We start from the raw sequence: 24,516 nt of genomic DNA on the forward strand, positions 1-24,516 counted from the left end.
AAAATTTTTTAAAATTATTTGATGGATGACTTTGCTGTCATATTCAATAATTTTTTGCATAAACCATGGTGACAGAGGTTTTTCTCCTGTGCTTAGCGTGGCTGAATGGCAAACCTTTGGAGTATAGCCAAGCCACAGAGGGGCTGGTAGGGCGAGCATAGCATGGCTTGGTGAGAAGTGTCCAGGGAGTACAGGTGAGCTGTGTGGGGCTTACTGAGGGAACTGGTATATCACTGCCAGCAGGGAGCCTTTGGGGTACTAGTTTCCATATCAAGAGGGCTGCAGAAAAGCCATCTCCAGGCTGAGTTTGCCGATACTGCAAATTTGCTGAAAGATTACATGTCCTGGGCACGAGACTGAGTAGAATTCTACTGGGTGTCCTCACACCCATACCACTGACTGACTCTGCAGCGGCTAGAAACCACAGGAGAGCTCCTTTCTCTTTCAGTGTCTTTTCAGTGCCCTCTATTAAGAAAATTTGAGAGTTTCATGTTCATTTTGAAGGAGAAATGCTCATAGAAATTCTGTTATTAACACACAAGATATCAAATGTTATTTAAATTAATAGGCCATCCTTTGAGGCTTGAAATTGTATGTTCTAAATATACCATATAGTCATTATTAAAACTCCAGTTTAGAGATCTTATTAAGTAGAGAATTGAGTCACTATATATAGTCTCTGAAATGAAACTTCCAGAGCATCCTAAGTAGAAATTGCTCTACGTTGTCATCAGTTCACTTCCACTGCACACCCAAGGAAATGGGAGTGTATTATGGATTAGTCCACATTCTTTTGTAGGAGTCCATTGATACCTTTCTAAACTCAAAGAATGGCTTTAATGTTATGCTTTAGGGGCGCCTGGGTGGCTCAGTCGTTAAGCGTCTGCCTTCGGCTCAGGGTGTGATCTCGGGGTCCTGGGATCGAGCCCCGTGTAGGGCTTCTCCGCTGGGAGCCTGATTCTTCCTCTCCCACTCCCCCTGCTTGTGTTCCCTCTCTCACTGGCTGTCTCTCTCTCTGTCAAATAAATAAATAAAATCTTAAAAAATAAAACAAAACATTATGCTTTAAAAACTTAACTCCTTTTTATCATCACAATAATGTACTTTTAAGAACAGATATATGATACTTTGAATGTAGGTAAGCCAAGTTATTTAGGACTTCAGATAACTTGTAACTGTGCAAATTAAAAATTTTCTTAATGACTTAAATCACAGCTTATAAGAAGGATTCCTATTTGGTTGGATTCATTCGTACCTTTCTGAGAGTGCCCTGGTCATGCTTTATTGATGGATATATATTTTGAATGTCATTCCTGCTTATATCTGCTATAGATACTTAGTTCGGTTAGTAAGGGCCTAGAGATGAAAAAGTAAAATCCTTGATCCTTGGGGGCACCTGGGTGGGTAGTTCAGTCAGGTAAGTGTCTGCCTTCAGCTCAGGTCGTGATCCTAGGTTCCTGGAATCAAGCCCTGAGTGGGGCTCCCTGCTCAGTGGGGAGTGTGCTTCTCCCTCTCCCTCTGACCCTCCCCCCTGCTTGTGCTCTTGCACATACTCTCTCTCAAATGAATAAATAAAAAGTCTTTTAAAAAAAATCCTTGATCCTTGTGCAGGTTACCTTTAAATTTCAATAAGAGATACTTTTTTAAAAAATCTTTTTAAGATTTATGTATTTATTTTAGAGAGAGAGCAGGAGCGGGAGGGGCAGAGGGAGAGGGACAGAGAATACCAAGCAGATTTCACATTGAATGCGGAGCCCAACGTGGGGCTCGATCCCATGGCCCCTGAGATAAGGACCTGAGCTGAAACCAAGAGTCTGACGCTCAACTGACTGAGCCATCCAGGCACCCCAAGAGATACTTTCTTCCCTGGCTATTTATTGACTTTTGGGCAATAAACTTTCGTGTACATATCTGTCCTAGGGAAACAATTTACATAAGCATGTACTATAGCGATGGAGGATCAGTAGATGCCCTTTTATTGCAAATAATAACAAATTATTACTGAAAATAATTAAATAGTATTTTCCCAAAAGATTGTATTACATAACCTATTTTATACAGATTCTCTTTAACGTTTTTGTTCTCAGATTCTTGGCTTTGTCAAGTACATGTATAGTCAGTTCTAGTATACTTTGTAACTGATCCAAAGCAAATATTTACATTTTATTTACAGCTGTCATTTTTATTTACATTTTATTTACAGCTATCATTTTTCTCCCAATTTGTTTATCTCTCTAATATCTCTGTTGATAATTTTTCTAATATTTCTCTGTAAGTCAGGTATTCTTAATTAAGTCTTGTTAGTCTAATAGTTGTATAAGTAATAGAAATAATTTCATTTAGGGGCACCTGGCTGGCTCAGTTGGTGGAGCATGCAACTCTTGATCTCAGGGTTGTGAATTAAAGTCCTGTGTTATGTGTAGAGATTACTTAAAAATTAAAAAATCTTTAAAAAATAAAAATCTTTTAAAAATAAATATCTTTAATTTAATTTAAAAGTATTTTGTATTTGTCTTGGGTATAAACATACTTTAAAAATTATTAAGTAGTGCTCTGGTTACCAAAAACACAATTCATGTAACTTTTCTGTGTTTCAGAAACCTTTTTCCAAAAAGGACAAAAGAACTCAAATCAGTTGTCCATAGTGCCCCTGGTTGGAAATTATTTGGTAAAGTCCCTCCCAGAGAGAATCTTCAGAAAACTTCCAAAATCATTCAACAGGTAAGTACTGATAGAGCCACGTGGTTTGTCTTAGCTTTTCAAATATTTTTTCTTGATAATTAATCATATTCCACTTTCATTCATACTTTTTCTATGTATAAAATTTGGGGTTTATTAGATATTTGTAGTAACTTAAAAAAAAACTGAACATATTTTCAGTTATCTTTTATGGTTGTGAAAATTCTCTGAAGTGATAGAACATTGATTTTTTTTTTCCTAGTTATTCCTTGGAAAGCTTTTTGGTTTTTTGTTTTTCTTCTTAGCTAAGCAGTCTTAACCGCATACTTTGACTTCTAATTGTGTATGGTAGTGTTTGCCAGTGGGGAGATTTTATGGATGCAGGGAGTTGTCAATGGGTGAAACAGTAGAAAGCAAAATGAGTAAATTTTGAGGCTGAACACCTTCTTTGGTCACTTTTCTGGTGTTCTGCCTGAACCAAGGACTTTGTGAGATAGGTGGATGTATAATCTGTTTCCAGTAATTTTGGAGTCAGTTCTTCTACTATCTGTATTAATGTCCATATTCTAAAGCTCTTAAAAATTTCAGATCTTACTTGACTCCTGAACTTGGGCTCCATTAGTACTAGGAGATCAGTGAGACTGGATCAGTTTGCAGACATTTCTAAGTTCCAAGAAGTTGTTGCTCAGAAGGAGATATGTACGTAATACATTTCCTATTTCTCTCCTACCCAGTTGTAGTTTTTCAGATTCAACACAACCGTTGTGTATAAAAATAATCACATTAAGACAACAATCATCATTCAACTTGGAAAAAATATCTTCCATTAAGGATTTAATAGTGTTCCTTTTATTGCTCAAAGAAAAACTGGTTTCCCAGGTAATACAAGAAAAATTTTAAATCTTTAAAAACATTTGTTGTAGTTAATTTTATTTACTTAAAATATTGACTCGTTTATACAGCTGCTGGGACTTGAAACTGTAGTGTTGTGTTTTCCAGCCTGTGAGCCCGGGTACTCCATGTGCTGCAGCTAACGCACAGGGGAGCAGTGGCTGAGTCAGTGATACTCCACGTCTGGTGGATACAGTACAGACTGTTAGCTTGAGATTATACATAATTTTGACATTAAATGGCACTATATTTTTTTCTGTGGCATCATATCTTTGTAAATCTGGTTTTTTGAGGTTGCTGTGATGAAAATCAGCTACTGTGCAAAAATCAGTGTTCAACAGGAAACGAGGGTGATCATGTTGTCTGATTTCAAGATTTGTGAAATTATGCAGTGCACAACAAGCATACATGCCTAATTAGTAAATGTGGTTATTTAAGAATGAAAATCTTTTCCCCTTCAATTAATGTGTATTATTTTTTTCAAGTGACTGTACTAAGTGTTAGGACATAAATCCTTATTAAATTGTTGGGCATAACTACTTATTAAACGGAATATGTAGGTATTTCTTTTGGTTTAGGGGGAGCCGTAAAAAAATTAATGGTACGCTAAGGGCACTGTTAACCAAGAAAGTTTGGGAATTTTTGCTATCTCGACATCTTAAATTTTAACTTTTTTTTGTAAAGTCTGAAAGTAACTTCTCTTGTCTAGAGTTTTCCAGAAGACCAAGTTCGCCCTCTAGAGGCAAAACAGTGGTCTTGCTATTGAAGGTTTGTATTCTTGACTTTATGATAGTTTACATTAAATATGCATGTGCATACTTTTATATCTTTATGTAAACTAACATTCTGCGACAGGTGTCTAAATAAATTACTGGTTGGATAATTATCTGCTTACTTATGTGCTGTATACTTTTAATTAGCTATTTTCATTTTGGAAAACTAAGACATCACATTCTCTTTCATATAGTGTGAAAATTTGATGAGTAGTCAGGGAAAAGAACAACTCTTATTTTCATGTGGGAAGAGGGAGTAGAGTTGAAATGCAGTTGCTCTCCTCTGTAGTCCTTTTACAAGTGATGATATCTCCTACCTGCTACTTGTCGTTTTTGAACTTTCCCGTGATGTATAGGTACTAGCGTGTATTTTGGTGCCTTTTCCATGGTCATTTGTTTTCTGGGAGGTGTGGTAGATAGTGAAGTCTTTGTCCTTCTGGTCCATTTCCACACTCAAAATATGTGTCTGCCCATGGATGGAACCTGTTTCTGCCTCTCTGCTTTCTTTTTCCCTGTTCCTGTGTATATCCTCTCCTCCCCGTTTGTCTGACTTTGCTCTCCTCTTCCCTGCAGTTGTCATTTTCAAGGTGGGCATGATTTTCTTTTATTGGTAACAGTAAATTTATAACTTTGTGTCTCTGTTCCCACTTGAAAACATATTTTCACAGTCCTGACTTTTAAACTCTGTAAAACATATGAATATAAAAGTATGTTTGAGGTCCTTTACCATGTACTTCTTTTGAATGAATATTATATGTTAAGAGTCAGTAATCAAAAATGAAGGTATAAAGACATGAAGAATGTTAGGGCACAACTTTCTTTCTTTCTTTAATTTAATTTATTTATTTGAGAGGGAGTATGTGAGTGGGGAGGTGTGGGCAGAGCAGAGGGAGAGGGAGAAGCAGACTCTGTACTGGGCTTGGAGCCAGACGTGGTGCTTGACCAGAGCCGAAGGCAGACGCTTAACTGACTGAGCCACCCAGGCGCCCCAGGACACATCTTTCATGTTTTAGGGCAGGGCCTTATGCTATTCAGGCTGTAGAAAATGAAGGGAGCTAGTAATTCCAGTATAAAAGTGCCTGAAAAAGTGAGGCAGTGCTAAAAATACGAAAGGAAAGTACATTCCGCTGGGCTTTCTAAGGATTCCTTACTTGCTTTTTGAGCGGCAAAAAAGTAAGATTTATTGAGAGAGTAGAGGATGGAGAGTATTTCATAGAATAATAATTTTTTAAAGCAGATATTCAGAAAGGAGTTGATATATTCTTAAGTATGAATATATTATTGGGCCAGAATTTTCTTTTTAGTGGAAAGACATTTGTAAGATTATGAAGTAACTATATAGAAAAGTAAGGTTTTATTTACAAACTTTTTTCTTTCTCAGTTATTACACAGTTAACACATGATTACATTCTCTCTAAAATGTAACATTATAGGAAGATATGTTTCCTTTCACTTTCCCTTCACATTTTTACGCCTTTTAAAATTAATTTTTTGTGTGGAAGCACATACAATTAAGTGTGTATATTTTTTACATATGTGGTGTTATATATTTTTTTAACTCATTTCAAGAACAGAATGTCACTGTATATAATTTTTTTTGCTTTATTTATCTTTACATGTTTTGCACCCATAGTTTTTCAGAGATACATGAAGTTCATAAGTGAAAGATATTTGTAGGTTGAATATTTTTTAAAAATTTTAATATAGTGAATTTTATTAAAGGTCTGATCCATTTTAGTGCTTTTCATGTTAACATAAAGCAACATAAAAATCCTTTTAGGATAAAAGCAAAGTCAAACTGACTCACGTTTGGCATTTAACTTAAATCAGTTCCCAAGTTACGTGAATATTCATAATGTTATTTTATGAGGATTATCACATGTGTTCTCTTGCAGGTGTGAAATTCCTGCTTGTGGCCTTTTGAACCAGTTGGTGAGCCATGATGTTAAAAATTGCATCTATTAATAATAAATAGTATTTCAGTTATATTGTAATTTAATTGACCTAAGTTTTTACTTTTTCTAAATAAATTGGCCAGAGTTGGAATGTAGCTACATTGTCTTCTGACCTCCAAACTGCAAATAAGAATAATTACAAATGAGTCATGTTATGTATAATTGTAACATGATTGCATACTAGATTGAGTACACCCTATTTATGTCAAACTGGAGGATCTTTTTTTGCTAGATACTGTTTTTATATTGGCATTTTTAAATAAAAAATGAGATTGTAGTACTTAGGTGATGTTTCCAGCTTTTCATCACTCGTGTCTTTTTCTGAGTGAAGTTTCAGTTGAGAAGTTGAAACACTTTCACATAACTTTTGATAGGTAAGGGAAAAAACGTTTAAGTTACTTACTGATTTCTTAATCTGAGCACTTCAAAATGTCTTAAAAATGTAAAAGAATAGGTCACTTTCCTCAGTTAAGCCACTGCCTTTGAAATGTTTTACTTCAGGAACAATGACATTGTGAAAAGGACTAGAATACGTGTGCTTAGTGAGCAGTACTTAAGTATATAACATTGTGAAAGTGTTAGGGCTTAATATTCTGGTTAATAACTTGATTGGTGTGTGCAGTATTAGCGAAGTATAGATACCTTTGATGTAAAGTTTGAGTAGTGCAAAAAGTACCTACTTCCTTATTTGTGGTTAAATTGTGGAGGGGCTGGACTGTGTTCAGAATTTATTTTTGAAAAGTCCTTAAAATTGTTAGACCCTTGCATGTTTTATTTTCACCTTTGTTTACCCAGTGTAATGTCACCTTGAGAAGGCAATCTCATTTAACTATTTTATAGTTAATGACAAATTATTGTCTTTCCTATGTGTGAATAGATTGATTTCATAAAAGTTAATTTGTATGGTCTGGAAGTTGAAAGAGGGATTCATAATAGCTCAGCCTGTGCTTCTTGAAGAGGAGAAAAGTATAAGCCTTAAGAAAGAAACTTACTTTGGTTAAAGAAAACTAAAAGAATAAAAGCAGTAAGTTCTCACAAGTTGAACTGGGTGGGATTTGGAGGAAAGTTTTTTGCTATCATCAGAGACAGAGACTTGGAAAAGGGTTATAGTCTGAAAATATTGACTATCTGTTGTTTGATTCTGTAATTACAGTTTGTATCAAAGTTATATTAAAAGTTGTATTCATTCTGTCTTTATGTCAGACTTGTATATTATGTTAGGGATCAAATTAGACTAAACAAACAAAATTGTGCTAATAACTTTACCAAAATGAAGTTTACTAAGGTATTCCTGTATGCCAAAGGGCGATTAAATGTTTTGCCTCAAGGTTTCAATTAAGGTTGAGTTATGCAATGGATTTTATTTCTCCTGCTTCACAGATTCTGGAATAAAATTTAGAATCAGTAAAGGCATCATAATTGGCTTTATCCTCTCTACTCCAAGCGTGATGGTTTTCCTGGCTCTTTGATCAAGTTGTGTAAGAGAGCCTCTTTATCATGGGCAGGCATGGTCTTGAGGTGGTAGAGAGGTCCACATGGGGAATTACTTCATTTCTGGAAACATTATTCTGGCTGTCTATAAACTATTCACAGCATGTAGAAATATGATTGATGCAGCTTTAACATTAACTCCTTTAGGAACGGTGTTCTCACTGTCCACTGAAATTCAAAGTCAAGTCAGTTTATGTGTCAGGCTATGCTGGTTTTCATGTTGTCTTTGGGAGAGAAGCTCCTATTTTATTCTTTCCTCTCCCCAGTTCCAGTATTTTACTTCTTTAAGAAGCTATTCAAAGACTCTGGCCACTCTGCCTTTGAACCTATAGTCTGATCTTTTCTCACATTTCCATCCTAGTCACCTTCTTTTTGGTAGATACCTTTAGCTACAGAGCCCAAAGCATCAGAGTGTGGCAGAATACCATTCTGCTCCCAGCTTACCATGTGACCTCATGTTAGCAAACTCTAAGCTTTTTCTCTAGGAGAAATTGAGGGACAAAATTCTTGATCTACTCTAAGATTGTCTGGTTTTTATTTCAATAAATGCATTATTTATTCAACATACATTGACTGTGCATTATACAACAGGTATGGTTCAGGTTCTTGGAATATAAATAAATATGAGTCCTAGCCTTTGAATTATTCTAGTATAACTGTGGGGGGAGGCATAGCTTCATATATAATTTTAATGATTTTGAGTGCTGTAGTAGAGTTGTGAGCAAAGTATGAAGAGTACATATGAAAGAATAATTTGGTTCAGAGATGACGTATGAGTTGTGTTCTGAAGTATACTAACTAGTAGGAGTTTACAAGTTTGATGAGATGGGGAAAGCCATTCCAGAAAGAAAATTGAATGAGCAATCAGGAATGCATAAGAATTGTTTAGTTTAGTAGGCCACTATATCAGGGATATAGGATAGATGGTGAAAGGTTGTTAGTCACAAGATTAGACAGTTGGGTTTTATCCAAAATACTGTAAAAAAAAACCAATTAATTTATGTATGTATGTATGTATTTTATTTATTTGTCAAAGAGGGAGAGCACAGGCAGGGGGAGCAGGCAGAGGGAGAAGCAGACTCCCTCCTGAGTAAGGAGCCCAATGTGGAACTTGAATCCCAGGACCCTGGGATCATGACCTGAGCTGGAGATAGACACTTAAACAACTGAGCCACCCAGGGTCCCCCAAAATACTTTTAAATAAGGTGCTGAGATATCAAATTCATATATTAGCAAAATAATTCTGGAGGCATTATAGAAGCTAAATTAGAAAAAAGTGGGTTGACAAACAAGGACATTAAGATTTATTGTAATAGTCTATGATTCTGGTTCCTAAATACAGTGGATTACCTAGAGAATGTGTTAAAAATACAGTCCCATACATTGAGTTCCTAATGTCAGATTTGTGTTTTTCAATTCTTATGTTTCTAGTGGGTTCTTTTTCAAATCTGCTATATCACTTTTATAGTTTACAGTTCCCTGCTGAAATTTCAAGCTTGGCCTTTATCTCCTTTAACATAGTAAGTATAGTTGTTTCATAGCCTGTGTCTGATAACTCCCCTGTCTGCAAATTCTGTAGGTCTGTTTATACTGAAAATCATTTCTGCTAGTTTTTTTTTTTAAGATTTATTTATTTGAGAGAGAGAGAGAGAGAGAGAGAGAGAGACATTGCAAGCATGAACAGGGGCAAGGGCAGAGGGAAAGGGAGAGAGAATCTCAAGCAGACTCCCTGCCAAGTATGGAGTCCCACATGAGGCTTGATCTCATGACCCCAAGATCATGGCCTGAGCCGAAATCAAAAGTTGGACGCCTAACCAGCTGAGCCACCCAGGCACCCCTCTGCTGGTTTTTGTTAAATGCTATTTTATCTCTCTGTGTGCCTAGTTACCCTTGCTTGGGTGCTGGATATATTTGGAACACCATATGTAGAAAACAATTTGAAGGCTAAGGTGATAACATCCTTGAGAGATTTTAATTTATGTCTCTCAGGTACCTGATGGTGCTAGCTATCTTGTTTTTTCATCCATTAAAATGAGGCAAAGCTCGGATGCAATCTGTTTTGGCCATTTTTCTTAATAATTTGAAAACATTTTTTGATTGTTAAATCAACTTTTCATTCCTGGGATAAACTCACAGTTAGTCAAAGTTATTATCCATTTTGTATGTTGCTGAATTTGGTTTACATGTATATTGTTTTAATAAACTTTTTTAGAGTAGTTTTGGATTCATAGCAAAATTGAGCAGAAAGTACAGAGAGTTTCTATATAGCTCCTGTCCCCTGCTCCAACACACATACAACCTCCCCCACTGTTGGCATCCTGTACCACCATGTGGTACATTTGTTACAATCAGTGAATCTAAACTGATACATCATAATCACCCAAAGTCCATAGTTTACATTAGAATGTACTCTTGGTGTTGTACATTCTAAGAGTTTGGTTTTTTTTTAATTCTAAGAGTTTTGACAAATGTATAACAACATTATAGTATCATATGGAATAATTTCACTTTATTCATTAATGAATAAAGCTGCTATAAACATCTACAGGCAAATTTTTTTTTATGGATATAAATTTCCATTTCATTTGAGTAAATAATGCCAAGGATTCTGATTGCTGGATCATATGGTAAAGGTATGTTTAGTTTTGTAGTAAACAGCCAAACTATCTTCCAAACTGGGTATTCCATTTTGCATTCCCATTGGCAGTGAATGAGAGTTCCTATTGCTCCACACCCAGCATTTGTTATTGTCAGTGTTTTGGATTTTGAGCATTCTAATAGGTAGTAGTAGTATCTCACTGTTGTTTTCACTTGCAATTCCCTATTAACATATGAGGTGGAGCATCTTAATGCTTACTTGTCATCTGTATATCTTCTTTCAGATCTTTTGCCATTTTTTAACTGGGTTGTTCATTTTAGAACAGGGCACTTGAGTGGCTCAGTCAGTTAAGTGTCCGCCTCTAGATTTTGGCTCAGGTCATGATCTCAGAGTTGTGAGATTGAGTTCCATTGTCGGGCTCTGTGCTAAGCAGGGAGGGAGAGTGCTGGACATTCTCTCCCTCTTCCTCTGCACTGCCTCCCCCACTTGCTTGTTCATGCTCTCTCACTCTCTGTCTCTCTAAAAATAAGTAAATTTTTAATATATATGTATCACAATAGAACAGAACTCAGTAGACTTTTAAGAGTTTTTCATATATTTTGTCTAACAGTTCTTTATCAGATGGATCTTTTGCAAGTATTTCCTACCAGTTTGTGGCTTGTCTTCTCATTTTCTTACAGCATCTTTCACAGAGCAGCAGTTTTTCATTTAAAGTTCTGCTTCTCAACGATTTCTTTCATGGCTTGTACTTTTGGTGATACAGCAAAATTAAATTATCACCATGACCAAGGTCATTTAGGTTTTCTCCTGTCTTCTACGAGTTTTACAGTTGGGTTTTTTTGTTTTGTTTTTACATTTATGTCTATTGAGTTAATTTTTGTGAATGGTGTAAAGGCTGTGTCTAGATTCATTTTTTTGCATGTGGATGTCCAGTTATTTACCATTTGTTGACGAGACTGTCTTTGTTTAATTCTGTTGTCTTTGCTCCTTTGTCAAAGCTCAGTTAACTATATTTATGTAGGTCTACTTCTAAACTGTGTGTTCTCTCCCATTGATACATTTGTCTTTTGTCAGCACCACACTATCTTGATTCTTGTAGTTTTATAATAAGTTTTGAAGACAGGTAGTATCAATCTTCCAATTTTATTTTTCTCCTTCAATATTGAGTTTGCTGTTCTGGATCTTTTGCCTCTACATATAAACTTTAGAATCACTTTTTCAATATCCACAAAATAACTTGCCAGGATTTTGATTGGGATGTGTTGAATCTATAAATTTGGGAAGAACTGACATCTTGACAATACTGACCTTCCTAGTTATAAGCATGGCATATCTCCCCATTTATTCAGTTCTTTTTGATATCTTTCCACAGAGTTTTGTAGTTTTCCTCATGTAGATCTTGTACATATTTTGTTAGAATTATTCCTAAGTATTTCATTATTTTGGATGCTAATATGTTAATGTGTTTTGAATTTCAAATTCCATTTGTTTATTGCTGGCATATAGGAAAGCAATTGACTTTCCTTGTATCCTTCAACCTTGCTATAATCTCTTGTTAGTTCCAGAAGTTTGTCTATTCTTTCAGATTTTCTACAGTGATAATCATGACATCTGCAAACAAAGATACTTTTTACTTCTTCCTTCCCTATCAGTATACCTTTTATTTCCTTTTCTTGTCTCATTGCATGAGCTAGGACTTCCTATATAATATTGACAAACAGTGGTGGCAGGGGACATACTCATGTTGTTCTTGATCTTAGCAACAAAACCTTGAGGTACTCACCATCAGATGATATTAGGTACAGATTTTTTTTTGCTATTATAAAAAAGAGTGTGTGTTTGTATCCCATTATATCTCTGATAATTGTTTTGGGATAAGTTTGTTTGTTTCTTTTTTTTTCTATTAACATATAGTGTATTATTTGTTTCTGGGGTACAGGTCTGTGATTCATCAGTTTTACACAATACACAGTGATCACCACAACACACACCCTCCCCAGTGTCCATCACCCAGCCACCCAATCCCCCCCCAGCAGCCCTCACTTGAGTTTCTTTCTTTTTAAATTTTATTTTTTTTTAATTTTTAAAAAGATTTTATTTATTTATTTGACACAGAGAGAGAGAGAGGGAGAGAGGCACGCAGAAGGAGAGGGAGAAGCAGGCTCCCCACTGAATGGAGAACCTGTCATGTGGCTCAATCCCAGAACCCTGGGATTGTGACCTGAGCTGAAGGCAGATGCTTCACCCACTGAGCCACCCAGGCACCCCTAAATTTTGTTTTTTAGTTTATTTTTAATTGAAGTATAGTTGACACACAATGTTACATTAGTTTGAGGTGTACGACACTGTGAGTTGACAGTTCTATACGTTGTGCTGTGCTTACTACAGTATAGCTATCATCTGTCTCTGTACAGTGGTATTACTAGCTACAGGTTTTTAGTAGGTGTTCTTTATCAAGTTGAAAAAGTATCCTTCTGTTCCTAGTTTACTGAGAGTTTTTGCTATGACTGTGTGTTGAATTTTGTCAGATACCTTTTCCATCTCTGTTAATATGATCATGTGGTTTTTCTTCTTTAGCCTGTTGATGTGACGGATTATATTAATTGACTTTCAGATGTTAGCCTTGCATACCTGGGGTAAATAAATCCCCCTTGGTCGTGTTGTATAATCCTTTTTAGACATTGTTGGATTCAATTTGCTATTTCATGGAGGGTATTTACATCGGTGTTCATTTGAGTTATTGGTCTGTAGTTTTCTTTTGTAATGTCTTTTTTACCTGTTTTGATATCAGGATAATGCTGGCTTCATAGATTAGGTTAAGAAGTATTCCCCCTTCTTCTGTCTTCTGGAAGAGATTAGAAAATTGATATCATTTCTTCCTTATATGTTTGGTAGAATTCACCAATGAACCCATCTGAGCCACGTGCTTTCTGTTTTGGAAGGTAATTATTGATTCAGTTCCCCCTTCTCTCTTTCCCTACCTTTCTCCCTCTCTTTCTTCTCCTTCCTTTCCATCCTTCCTTTCATTTATCTCCACCTTTATTAGGCTATAATTGTTGATTTCTGTTTTTTTAAACAGATAATAAGCCTTTCAGATTATCTATTTCTTCTTGTATGAGTTTTAGCATATTGTATCTTTAGGGAGTTCAATTTTGTCTGAGTTACAAAATTATGGGCATCTTGTTGTTCATAATATTCCTTTAATGACCATCAGATCTGTAGTGATATCCCATCATTCATTTCTGATATTTGTAGTTTTTGTCTCTTCTCTCTCTCTCTTTTCTTTTTTCTTTTTTTTTTAAAGATTTTATTTATTTATTTGACAGAAATAGAGACAGCCAGCGAGAGAGGGAACACAAGCAGGGGGAGTGGGAGAGGAAGAAGCAGGCTCATAGTGGAGGAGCCTGATGTGGGGCTCGATCCCACAACGCCGGGATCACGCCCTGAGGCGAAGGCAGATGCTTAACCGCTGTGCCACCCAGGCGCCCCTCTTTTTCTTTTTTCTTAGCCTGGCTAGAAGCTATGTCTTTACTGATTTTTCTGCCTCTTGGATCTGCCCATTTCTGATAGTGGGTTTTGAAGCCTCTAGGTGTAATAGTGGATTCATCTGTTTTTTGTTATAGTTCTTTCACTTTTTACTTAAATATTTTGATGCTCTGATGTTCAGTGCATCCACATTAAGGATTTTTATGTCTTCTTGGAATATTGACCCCTTTATCATTATATAATGCCCCCTTTCATATCCCTGATAACTTTTTTTTCTCTGAAGTTTGCTCTTTCTGAAATTAATATAGCTATCCTGCTTTCTTTATGTCTTAGCATGTATGTCTTCCTCTGTCCCTTTACATTTAATTTATGTGTCTTTATATTTAAGTAGATTTCTTGTAGACATAAGCTCTTATTTTTTGATCCCATTCCTTTAAATGGTATATTTAGACCATTCATATTTGAAATGATTATTGATGTTGTTTGAATTAACGTCTACCATATTTGTTACTGTTTTCTATCTGTTGTCCTTGTTCTTCGTACCTCTTTTTGTTTTCCAATCTTTTGCTGCCTTTGGTTGTTTTAATAGAGAATTTTATTGATTCCAGTTTCTCTCCATTCTTGGCTTATCAGTTATACTTCTTTTAAAAATTTCATTAGTGATTGCCAGAGTTGGCAATATGATTTCATTTACAACTTATCCAAGTTCATTTTCAAATAACATATACTATTTCACAGATAATGCAAATACCTTATAATAAAAACAAATTCCTGGACACCTGGGTGACTCAGTTGGTTAAGTGTCTGCCTTTCACTCAGGTCCTGGTCTCAGGGTCCTGGGATTGAGCCCCGCATCTGGCTTCCTGCTCAGCGGGGAGTCTGCTTCTCTCTCTTCCTCTGCACCTCCCCACCATGCATTCTCTCTCTCTCTCTCTCTGAAGTAAATAAAAATCTTTAAACAAACAAATTTCCCCCTTCCATCCCCTGTATTCTTGTCATTTGTTTCGCTTATATATAACCACATATACTTATAGATGTATGTATATATACACACACACACAAATATACATATATAAGTGCATTTGCAATTGAATATATCATTATTTTGAACAAACTGTTACCTGCTAGATCATTAAGAATAATAAAAATAAAAATCTTTATTTTACCTTTTCCTTCCTGATGCTCTTCCTTTCTTTGTATACGTTTTTGTTTTTTTTAAGATTTCATTTATTTGACAGGGAGAGACACAGTGAGAGAGGGAACACAAGCAGGGGGAGTAGGAGAGGGAGAAGCAGGCTTCCCGCTGAGCAGGGAGCCCAGTGCGGGGCTCAGTCCCAGGACCCTGGGATCATGACCTGAGCTGAAGGCAGATGCTTAATGACTGCGCCACCCAGGCGCCCCTACAATCAGGTTTTTGATCTATTTATCATTTTCCTGCTCTTGAAAGAGCTGCTTTTAACATTTCTTGCAAGGTAGATCTATGTAGCAAATTCCTTCAATTTTTGTGGGTTTAAAAAAAAAATCTTTATTTTTCTATTTATTTAATTTCCTTTTGAAGGATCATTTCACAGAATACAAAATTTTAGGCCAGTGCATTTTTTTCTTTCAACACTTTAGATATTTCTTTCTTCTTGCTTGCGTGGTTTCTGAGATGTTGAATGTAATTCTTTTCTTCTCTATAGGGAAAGAGATTATTTTCCCCCTCAGTGGGTTCTTTCAAGATATTTTGCTTTGTTTTTGTTTTTTTCTTTTACAGTTAAAATATGATTTGCCTAGGCATAGTTTTTTGATCATTTATTCTGCTTGGTGATTTGTAGTTTGGTGTTGACATTAATTTGGGGAACTTCCTGGTTATAATTACTTCAAATATTGCTTCTGCTCCTTTTTCTCTTCTTTGATATTCCCATTACACATATATACCTTTTGTAGATGTCCCGTAGTCCTTGGATATTCTGTTTTGTTTTGTTTTGTCTTCAGTCTGTTCTCTCTGTAAGTTTCGGAGATTTCTATGGAGATATCTTCAAGCTTAGAGATTCTTTCCTCAGCTAGTAGGTAGTCTCATCTACTAATGAGCCTATCAAAAGCATATCATTTCTGTTGTAGGTTTATTTTTTATCTCTAGCATTTCTTTTTCATTCTTAGAATTTCTACTTCTCTTACATTGTCCATCTGTTCTTGCATGTTGTCTACTTTTTTCATTAATACCTTTAGCATATTAATCATAGTATTTCAAAATTCTTTGTCTACTAATTCTTTTTTTTAAGATTTTATTTATTTATTTGACAGAGACAGCCAGCGAGAGAGGGAAAACAAGCAGGGGGAGTGGGAGAGGAAGAAGCAGGCTCCCAGCGGAGGAGACTGACGTGGGGCTCGATCCCAGAACACCAGGATCACGCCCTGAGCCGAAGGCAGATGCTTAACGACTGCGCTACCCAGGCGCCCCTCTTTGTCTACTAATTCTAACATTTCTGCCATATCTGACCTGGTTCTGATGCTTGTTCAGTTTCTTTAAACTGTTTTTTGCCTTTTATTGTGCCTTATAACTTTTTGTTGAATAGTGGACACAATGTGCTGAGTAAAAGGGACAGTAGTAAACAGGCCCTTAGTAATATAGTAGTAAGGTGGTTTTGGGAGGGAAAGTTCTATACTCTTATGATTAAATCTCAGTCTTTTGGTGATCTTGTGTCTTTGGATTGTAAACTTCACCAGTGTGTCTTAGTCTCCATCTCCCCTTAAGTGGGAGAGGATGGCTAGAGTGGGCTGGAGTTGAGTATTTCCTTCCCCCCAGGTAAGTTAGGCTCTGATAAAAACCCCAACAGGTTAGGCCCTGGTAAAATAGTTTTTTCTGAGAGCAGGCCTTATTAAGGAAAACTGATGCTCTAGTGTATTTCAAAATAGTTGCTTTCAGCTACTATCCAAAATCTTTTCAGACTCAACACCCAAAGAACAAATTATCCAATTAAGAAATGGGCAAAAGACATGAACAGACACTTCTCCAAAGACGACATCCATATGGCCAACAGACATATGAAAAAGTGCTCAACATCACTCAGTATCAGGGAAATACAAATCAAAACCGCAATGAGATACCACCTCACACCTGTCAGAATGGCTAAAATTAACAAGTCAGGAAATGACAGATGTTGGCAAGGATGCAAAGGAAGGGGAACCCTCTTACACGTTGGTGACAATGCAAACTGGTACAGCCACTCTGGAAGACAGTATGGAGATTCCTCAAAAAGTTGAAAATAGAGCTACCCTATGACCCAGCAATTGCACTGCTAGGGATTTACCCCAAAGATACAAATGTAGTGATCCGAAGGGGCACCTGCACCCCAGTGTTTATAGCAGCCATGTCCACAATAGCCAAACTATGGAAAGAGCCCAGATGTCCATCAACAGTGAATGGATAAAGAAGTGGTCTATAGGGGTGCCTGGGTGGCTCAGCCGTTAAGTGTCTGCCTTCGGCTCAGTTCATGATCCTGGGATCGAGCCCCATGTTGGGCTCCCTGCTTGGCAGTAAGCCTGTTTCTCCCTCTCACCCTCCCCTTGCTTGTGTTCCCTCTGTTGCGGTCTCTCTCTATCAAATAAATAAATAAAATCTTTTAAAAAGCAAAGTGGCCTATATATACAATCGAATACTACTCAGCCATCAAAAAAAAAAAATGAAATCTTGCCATTTGCAAGGGTGTGGATGGAATTAAAGGGTATTATGCTAAGCAAAATAAGTCAAACAGAGAAAGACAATTATCATATGATTTTACTCATATGTCGAATTTAAGAAACAAAATGGAGGATCATAGGGGAAGGGAGGGAAGAATAAAACAAGACAAAATCAGAGAGGGAGATAAACCATAAGAGACTCCTAACTTAGAAACAAACTGAGGGTTGCTGGGGGGAAAAGGGGTGGAGTAACTGGGTGATGGACATTAGGAGGACATGTGATGTGATAAGCACTGGGTTTTATGTAAGACTGATGAATCACTGAACTCTACCTCTGAAACCAATAGTATGCTGTATGTTAATTGAATTTAAATTTAAAAAAATAAAATAAATAGTTTCTTTCCCCTCCTACTGCTAGAAGCATGAGGGGATTTTTCTCTAATATTCACTCTAGACCTGGTAGAGTTACTGGAGGTAAAACTCAACAAAGTATGTGGGATTGGGTTCTCTTGTATTTAGCTCTCAGACTTGTTCACATTGTGCCTCCAGCAATTTTTCAATGAGAGAATTATAGTTCATGTTTTCCTACCCTGGCATTTGTTCCCACAGAGGTTTGTGCTCATGGCTCTCTGCTATGTTTCTTTATATCCACCTCTCTGTCTACATTTTGGCGGGCACAGTTCACCCTGTGACTTTACTTCCCTGATAGCTCCAAGAAAAGTTACTGATTTTTTTTTTAGTTTGTTTGACTTTTTTACCTGTTAGGATGGAGTGGCAACTTCTAGGCTTCTTCCATGCCAGACCAGAAACCAGAAGTCAATTTGCTAATATTTTGTTAAGGATTTTCATTCAGGATACTGGTTTGTAATTTTCTTTTAATATCTTTGTCTAATTTTGGTATTTGATAATGCTGGCATCATTGAATGCATTGAGAATGATTTCTTCCCCCTCTTTCCTGAAAGAATTTGTGTAGAATTAGTATTATTTCTTCCGTAAATGTTTGGTAGAACTTGTTAGTGAAATTATCAAAGACAGTTTCTCAACCTCAGTGCTATTGACGTTTTAGGCCATGTAATTATTGTAGTGGGAGACATTCCTCTGCAATGTAGCATATTTACCAGCATCCCTACCCACTAGATGCCAGTAGCCACACTCCACCCCTACCCTGCATTGTGGCAACCAGAAATGTTTCTAGGTATTGCCAGCTGTTCCCTGGGGGACCAAAGTTGACCGCAGTTGAGAACTGCTGACATAAACCAAACATGGAGGTTTGTTGTTATTGTTGAATAAATTTTTAAATATAAATTTATTATTTTTAATTGACATAGGTCCATGAAGTTTTCTGTTTTCTTTTTGAGTCCATTTTAGTTGGTAGCATGCCTTTCAAGAGGTTTTTACGTTTCCTCTATGTTGTTGGATTTATTGGAATAAATTGTTCTTAATATTCTATTATCCTTTTAATGCCTACTGGGTATGTGATATGGATAGAGATCATCTCTCTTACGTTTCTGATTTTAGTAACTTGTGTCTTCTCTTTTTTCTTGACCGGTTTTACCAGAAGTTTATCAATTGTACTGATTTCTTAAAATACATAACTTTAGTTTCACTGATTTGTTTCCTATTTTATTAATTTTTGCTCTTCATTGTCTACTTCTTTCTTCTTACTTTGAATTTGTTTTTGCTTTTTTTCTAGTTTTTTTAAGGTGGATCATTGTTTTAGGCCTTTCATCCTTTTTATTTTTTTTTAAAGATTTTATTTATTTATTTGACAGAGATAGAGACAGCCAGCGAGAGAGGGAACACAAGCAGGGGGAGTGGGAGAGGAAGAAGCAGGCTCATAGCAGAGGAGCCTGACGTGGGGCTCGATCCCATAACGCCGGGATCACGCCCTGAGCCGAAGGCAGACGCTTAACCGCTGTGCCACCCAGGCGCCCCTCATCCTTTTTAATATAAGTATATTAAGCCTTAAATTTCCCTCTAAACATGCGTTAGCTGTATTCCACAAGTTTCAGTATTTTCATTTTGCTCCATTTCAAATGTTTTTTCTTTTTCTTTGTTATTTCTTTCACTAACGTTTATTTGGAAGTGTATCATTTTAATTTTCAAATATTTCAAATTTGCCAGAGAAGTTTCTAGAAATGATTTCCTATTTAATTCCATTATGGTCATATACATCATACAATTTCAGTCTTTTTCAATTTGAGACTTGTTTTATGCATCAGACGTAGTTTGTCTTAATGAATGTTCCTTGTGCACTTGAAAAGATTGTGCATTCTGCAGATGTTGGGGGAGTGTTACATAAATGTCAGTGAAGTCTTGTTAGAAGATAGTGTTGTTTGAGTCCTGTATAATTTTGCTGATTTTCTGTTTATTCTATGAATTATTGAAAGAGGAATAATAAAATCTCCACCACAATCTGCTTTGCTGTTTCTCCTTTTCCTACATGTGTTTTGAAGTTTGTTTTTGTCTTCTTGATGAATCAACCTATTAAGTTTTTGTCTGACTTTAATTTAGCCGCTGAGCTTGCTTTCAGTTAGTGCTTGCATGATACCTGTTTCTCTGTTCTTTTCCTTTTTATTCATCTTTATGTTTAAGGTGGGTTTCTTATATAACATATATTTTATCTTTTTATACCATCTGATATGCTAAGCTTTTTATAAATGAGTGTCATTTAATGTCATTATTAATGTGACTTATTTTAAATTTACCATCTTGCTATTTCTATTCAAATTGTCCCATCTGGTCTTCGTTTCTTTTTTTTCTCTTTTCCTGCCTTCTTTTGGATTAAGTGAGTATTTTTAGTACTCCATTTTATTTCCATTATTAGCTTATTAGATAAACCTTTGTTTTAGTTTTTCAGTGGTTGACTTGACCAACACTTCTCAAGTGTTTTAGTTTCACAACTCCTTTGGATTTGTAGTTAACAATGACCTCAAAGACTTTTTGCTTAAGGTGATTATACCCAAAGTTAAAACTGAAATGTTGAGGTATTTATTAATTCATTTTAAAATAGTGGTAGTAAAGTCATTACATGTTAACATAAGTAACATTTATGCTAACTGTATGTTAGAAAGTATTTTTAAAAAACTGGTAGTAAGATGGCATTGTTTTACTTTTTCTTATCTCTTTGAAGTCTGGCTTAATAAAACAATGCGAGATTATATATCTAGTCTTGCTTTCAGTTTCTTGCTGTATGTTGTTTTGGTTTACATCTGTGAAGAAAATCTGGCCTCAAACAGATATGTAGACAGTGTTTAAAAACAAAATTCAGCCGAGTAAATGTGAAGATCTATTTGGCTTTAGTAAGCGATTTATGAACTGCTATAGCATCCCATTCAGCAAGTAGAGGGGAGCTCTGAGGAGCTGTACAAATGGAGGGTTTTTATAGGAAGGAGGGTGGGTCATGAAGTTACTAGCAAAAGAAAAGAAAGGATGGTTTCAGGCAAAGTTGCTTTTTTTTAGGGAAGACCCTTTAGGAGGTCTTACGATGGTTACTTTATCTCCTTTATGGGAAGTGGGGAAGAGGATGGAGAGGGCCCACGTGACAGATTACCTCATTGGTGCTGACGAGAAAATTCCTGACTGACCGATTAATAAGACTACATTTCTGGGGCAGGTTGAAACTGCAGTTAGGTTAGATATCAAGCTTCTGTGTGGTCTAAGTGACTCCATTTTGGGCCTGTGGTTTTCTTTTTAACAACTGTAAAGGGAACAGCATTTTAATAGCCTTTTCAGATATTTGTGAATATTCTTCTTTGGTACTCAAACTCATCAAGTGGTAGTTTCTTAAAGGTAAGTTATATTGTGGAATCTGAAAATATATCTCTGTTATTAAAATCCATTGGTCTCTCTTGCACTTTGAATGGATGTTTTTACCCCTATGTGATTTCATTTTTTATACATTGATCATTTGGAAAATACTGGTTTACCATATTGCAGATCATTTAAATGTTATAGAGTATTTAAAAATTATGGTAATATCACCACTGATTTCATCTGAAAAATTTATTGGAAACTGTCAAACATGTGGCATTTATAAGTTTTGCAGAATTTCAATTTCACTTGAAAGGTTGACTTTGTTATTGACAATAATTACTTTTAGTTGCTTTCCTTGATCACTAGCTCGCTTCATCCTTTTTTGTTTTAATAAACTTTATGTTGGAATAACTTTAGATTTATAGAGAAGGTTGAGAAGAAAATACAGAGAGTTCCTGTTTAATCATTCATTCATTTTTCATTAATGCTAATATTACTTGCATTATTCTGGACTTTTGTCAAAACTAAGAAATTGACGATTGACACTGATACATTGCTGTTAACTAAACTCCAGGCTTCATTTGGATTTCACCAGTTTTTCTACATATATCCTTTTACTGTTCCAGGATTCAATCCAGAATACCACATTGTATTTTCTTATCATGTTTCTTTGTCTCAGAGGCCTTTGACTATTTCTCAGTCTTTCCTTGTTTTTATGACCTTGACACTTTTGAGTAGTACTGGTCAGGTATTTTCCAGCATGTTCCTTAAAAGAAACTACTATTATCTCTCTACCCTCAATATTTCTGACACCAACTGTGTAGGGTTCTCCACCCCCCCACTCCCCCACTCCCCACCCCCGTGCTGACCAATTATTTGACACCAGCAGGATGTCCTACAATTGAATTCAATTCTGACACTATTTACCTAGAGTCAGTGTCAGATTCCACAGCTTAAGAGCTCAGTCCTACAAGACCGCCCGCCCCCCACTTCAGAAGGCAATTCCAGGTCCAGGCTTCTAGTACTTCTGACCAACCAGCTCTAAATTAGTGACTCCCATGATTCCCTCCTTGGGTTTGATAATTTGCTAGAATGACTCATAGAACTCAGGAAAATGGTTTACTTACTAGATGTGAATTGCCAGTTTTATAAAAGGCTAAAACTCATGAACAATCAGATGAAAGAGATACATAGAGCAAGGTATATGAAAGGGGCACAGAGTGTCAATGACTTCTCCATGTGTATCGCCCTCCCACACCCCCATATGTTCACCAACCCAGAAGCACCCTGAATTGTTTGTTAAGGTTTTTTATGAAGGCTTCACTTTGTAGGCATAATTGATTGAATCACTGGTCATTAGTGACTAACCCAACCTCCAGTACCTCTCCCCTCTCCAGAGGTCAAGGGATGGGGTTGAAAGTTCCAACCCTCTCATTACAGGATTGGTCCCCCTGAAAACTAGCCCCTATCCTGAGGTTATCCAGAAGACTTCAGCTACCTATCATCTCATTAGCATACAAAACACTTAATTCAGAGATTTCAAGGGTTTTAGGATTTGTGTGCCAGGAAACAGAGACCAAATATATATATTTATAATGTCTGGTCCTCAATTTGGGTTTGTTTGATGATTTCCTCATGACTTGACTGGGGTTATATTTTTTTTGGAGGAATACCATGGAGATGGAGTGCCTACTTTGTACAAATTTGAGAAAATATCTGCCAGATACTCAAGTCTGAATAAGTATTGTTTGTTCTCAGTTTTCTTTTAATTAAAAAATAGTGTCCATAATAAAAGAGGTTTGTCCTGTTCACCACTCAAATAATTGCACAAATACTTTTTCTCTGGACAACCATTGTACTTTGGTGTGCAGCAGAAGTTCCTTATGTATACATCTCATTATATCACATAAAACAGTAGAGATTTTTTATCTCTTTTATCATAGGTCATAGGTTTATCATAGGTCAAGATTTAATAGAATTAGTAATGTTTGCTGTTTAATCATAGACATTTTTAACTGAAACTGACTAGACCTCTCCCATTGCCTTTTTGTTTTTTAACTGTGAATACATGCCACACTGAATACAGTGACTAGTAGTACAGTTGGGAGTCTGCCTTGATTTGTGCTAGAGTACCAACAGTTCTATTTAAGTTGCTTTAGCACCAGGGGAGCTGAGGTTAATGCACTGACAAAGACAAACTATTATGAATACAGTTTTGACTTTGCAGGCCTGATGAAAGCATCTCTGGGACACTGTTGAGAACTACTGTAGTAGGGCTTATGATACTTTAATTTATCACAGTCTACCCTCAAATAGTATTTTATTCATTTGAGTATGATGTAATAACCTTACAACAGTATATTGCCATTCTTTCCCTTCTGATTTTTGTGCTATAAACCCCTTAATACATTGAAGATATGTTTGTTTTAAGTAGTTACATATCCTTTAGACATTTTTAAGTGACTTCTTTATTTTTGTCTGTTCTTTATGGCTTTTCCAAAATGTCTTTTTATGTTTTTCCATACTTACTATTTTAGTGCTTTTCGTTTCTTTGTGTGAACTCATGTTTTCAAATGATGTATTCTTTCTGCCTGAAATTTTCTTTAAAATATAGTTCAGGTCTACTGACAACAGATTCTTTCAGCTTTTATTTGAAAAAAAAATTATTATGCTTTCATTTTTTTTTAAAAGATTTTATTTATTTATTTGACAGAGATAGAGACAGCCAGCAAGAGAGGGAACACAAGTAGGGGGAGTGGGAGAGGAAGAAGCAGGCTCACAGCCGAGGAGCCTGATGTGGGATTCTGTCCCATAACGCTGGGATCACGCCCTGAGCCGAAGGCAGACGCTCAACTGCTGTGCCACCCAGGCGTCCCATCATTTTTTTTTTTTTTGAGTAAACTCTGTGCCCAGTGTGGGATTCGAACTCATGACACCAAGATCAAGAGTTGCATGCTGTACCGACTGAGCCAGCTAGACACCCTTGTTATGCTTTCATTTTTGAAAGATCTGTAATCTCAGTATGGAATTCTAAGTCAACAGGGTTTTTCCCCCTCATTGTTTAATTTTTTTCTTTCAGCATTTTAAAGATTTTTTCCACTCTGTTCTGACTTGGATAGTTTCAGATGGGTCTGAACATTCAGGCCTCTCCTGAGTGTCCTTTGTATTCAGTGATGACTTTACATTTTGGTTGGTAGGAATGTGAATACTTCTCATCTCTGAG

The 24,516-nt window shown here is 36.2% G+C and overlaps 1 protein-coding gene across 7 annotated transcripts in view; it reads left to right on the forward strand.

The window, feature by feature from the left end:
- TBC1D12 (TBC1 domain family member 12) overlaps nt 1-24,516 on the forward strand; it is a 104,873-nt gene that overhangs the window by 32,713 nt on the left and 47,644 nt on the right. For 2 of the 7 annotated variants that reach the window (XM_034662969.1, XM_034662971.1), the window contains exon 2: nt 2,598-2,721. The exons of 2 other annotated variants lie outside the window; for them this stretch is intronic. In XM_034662969.1, the coding sequence (XP_034518860.1) occupies nt 2,598-2,721 (124 nt within the window). Of the gene's footprint in view, nt 1-2,597; nt 2,722-3,413; nt 3,559-4,283; nt 4,339-6,238; nt 6,276-24,516 lie in introns of those variants that run through there. 3 more of the 7 variants (XM_019796267.2, XM_019796268.2, XM_019796269.2) reach the window with 3 other exon arrangements.

Source organism: Ailuropoda melanoleuca, chromosome 6 (assembly GCF_002007445.2).
Source record: "Ailuropoda melanoleuca isolate Jingjing chromosome 6, ASM200744v2, whole genome shotgun sequence".
Classification (NCBI taxonomy): Eukaryota; Metazoa; Chordata; class Mammalia; order Carnivora; family Ursidae; genus Ailuropoda; species Ailuropoda melanoleuca.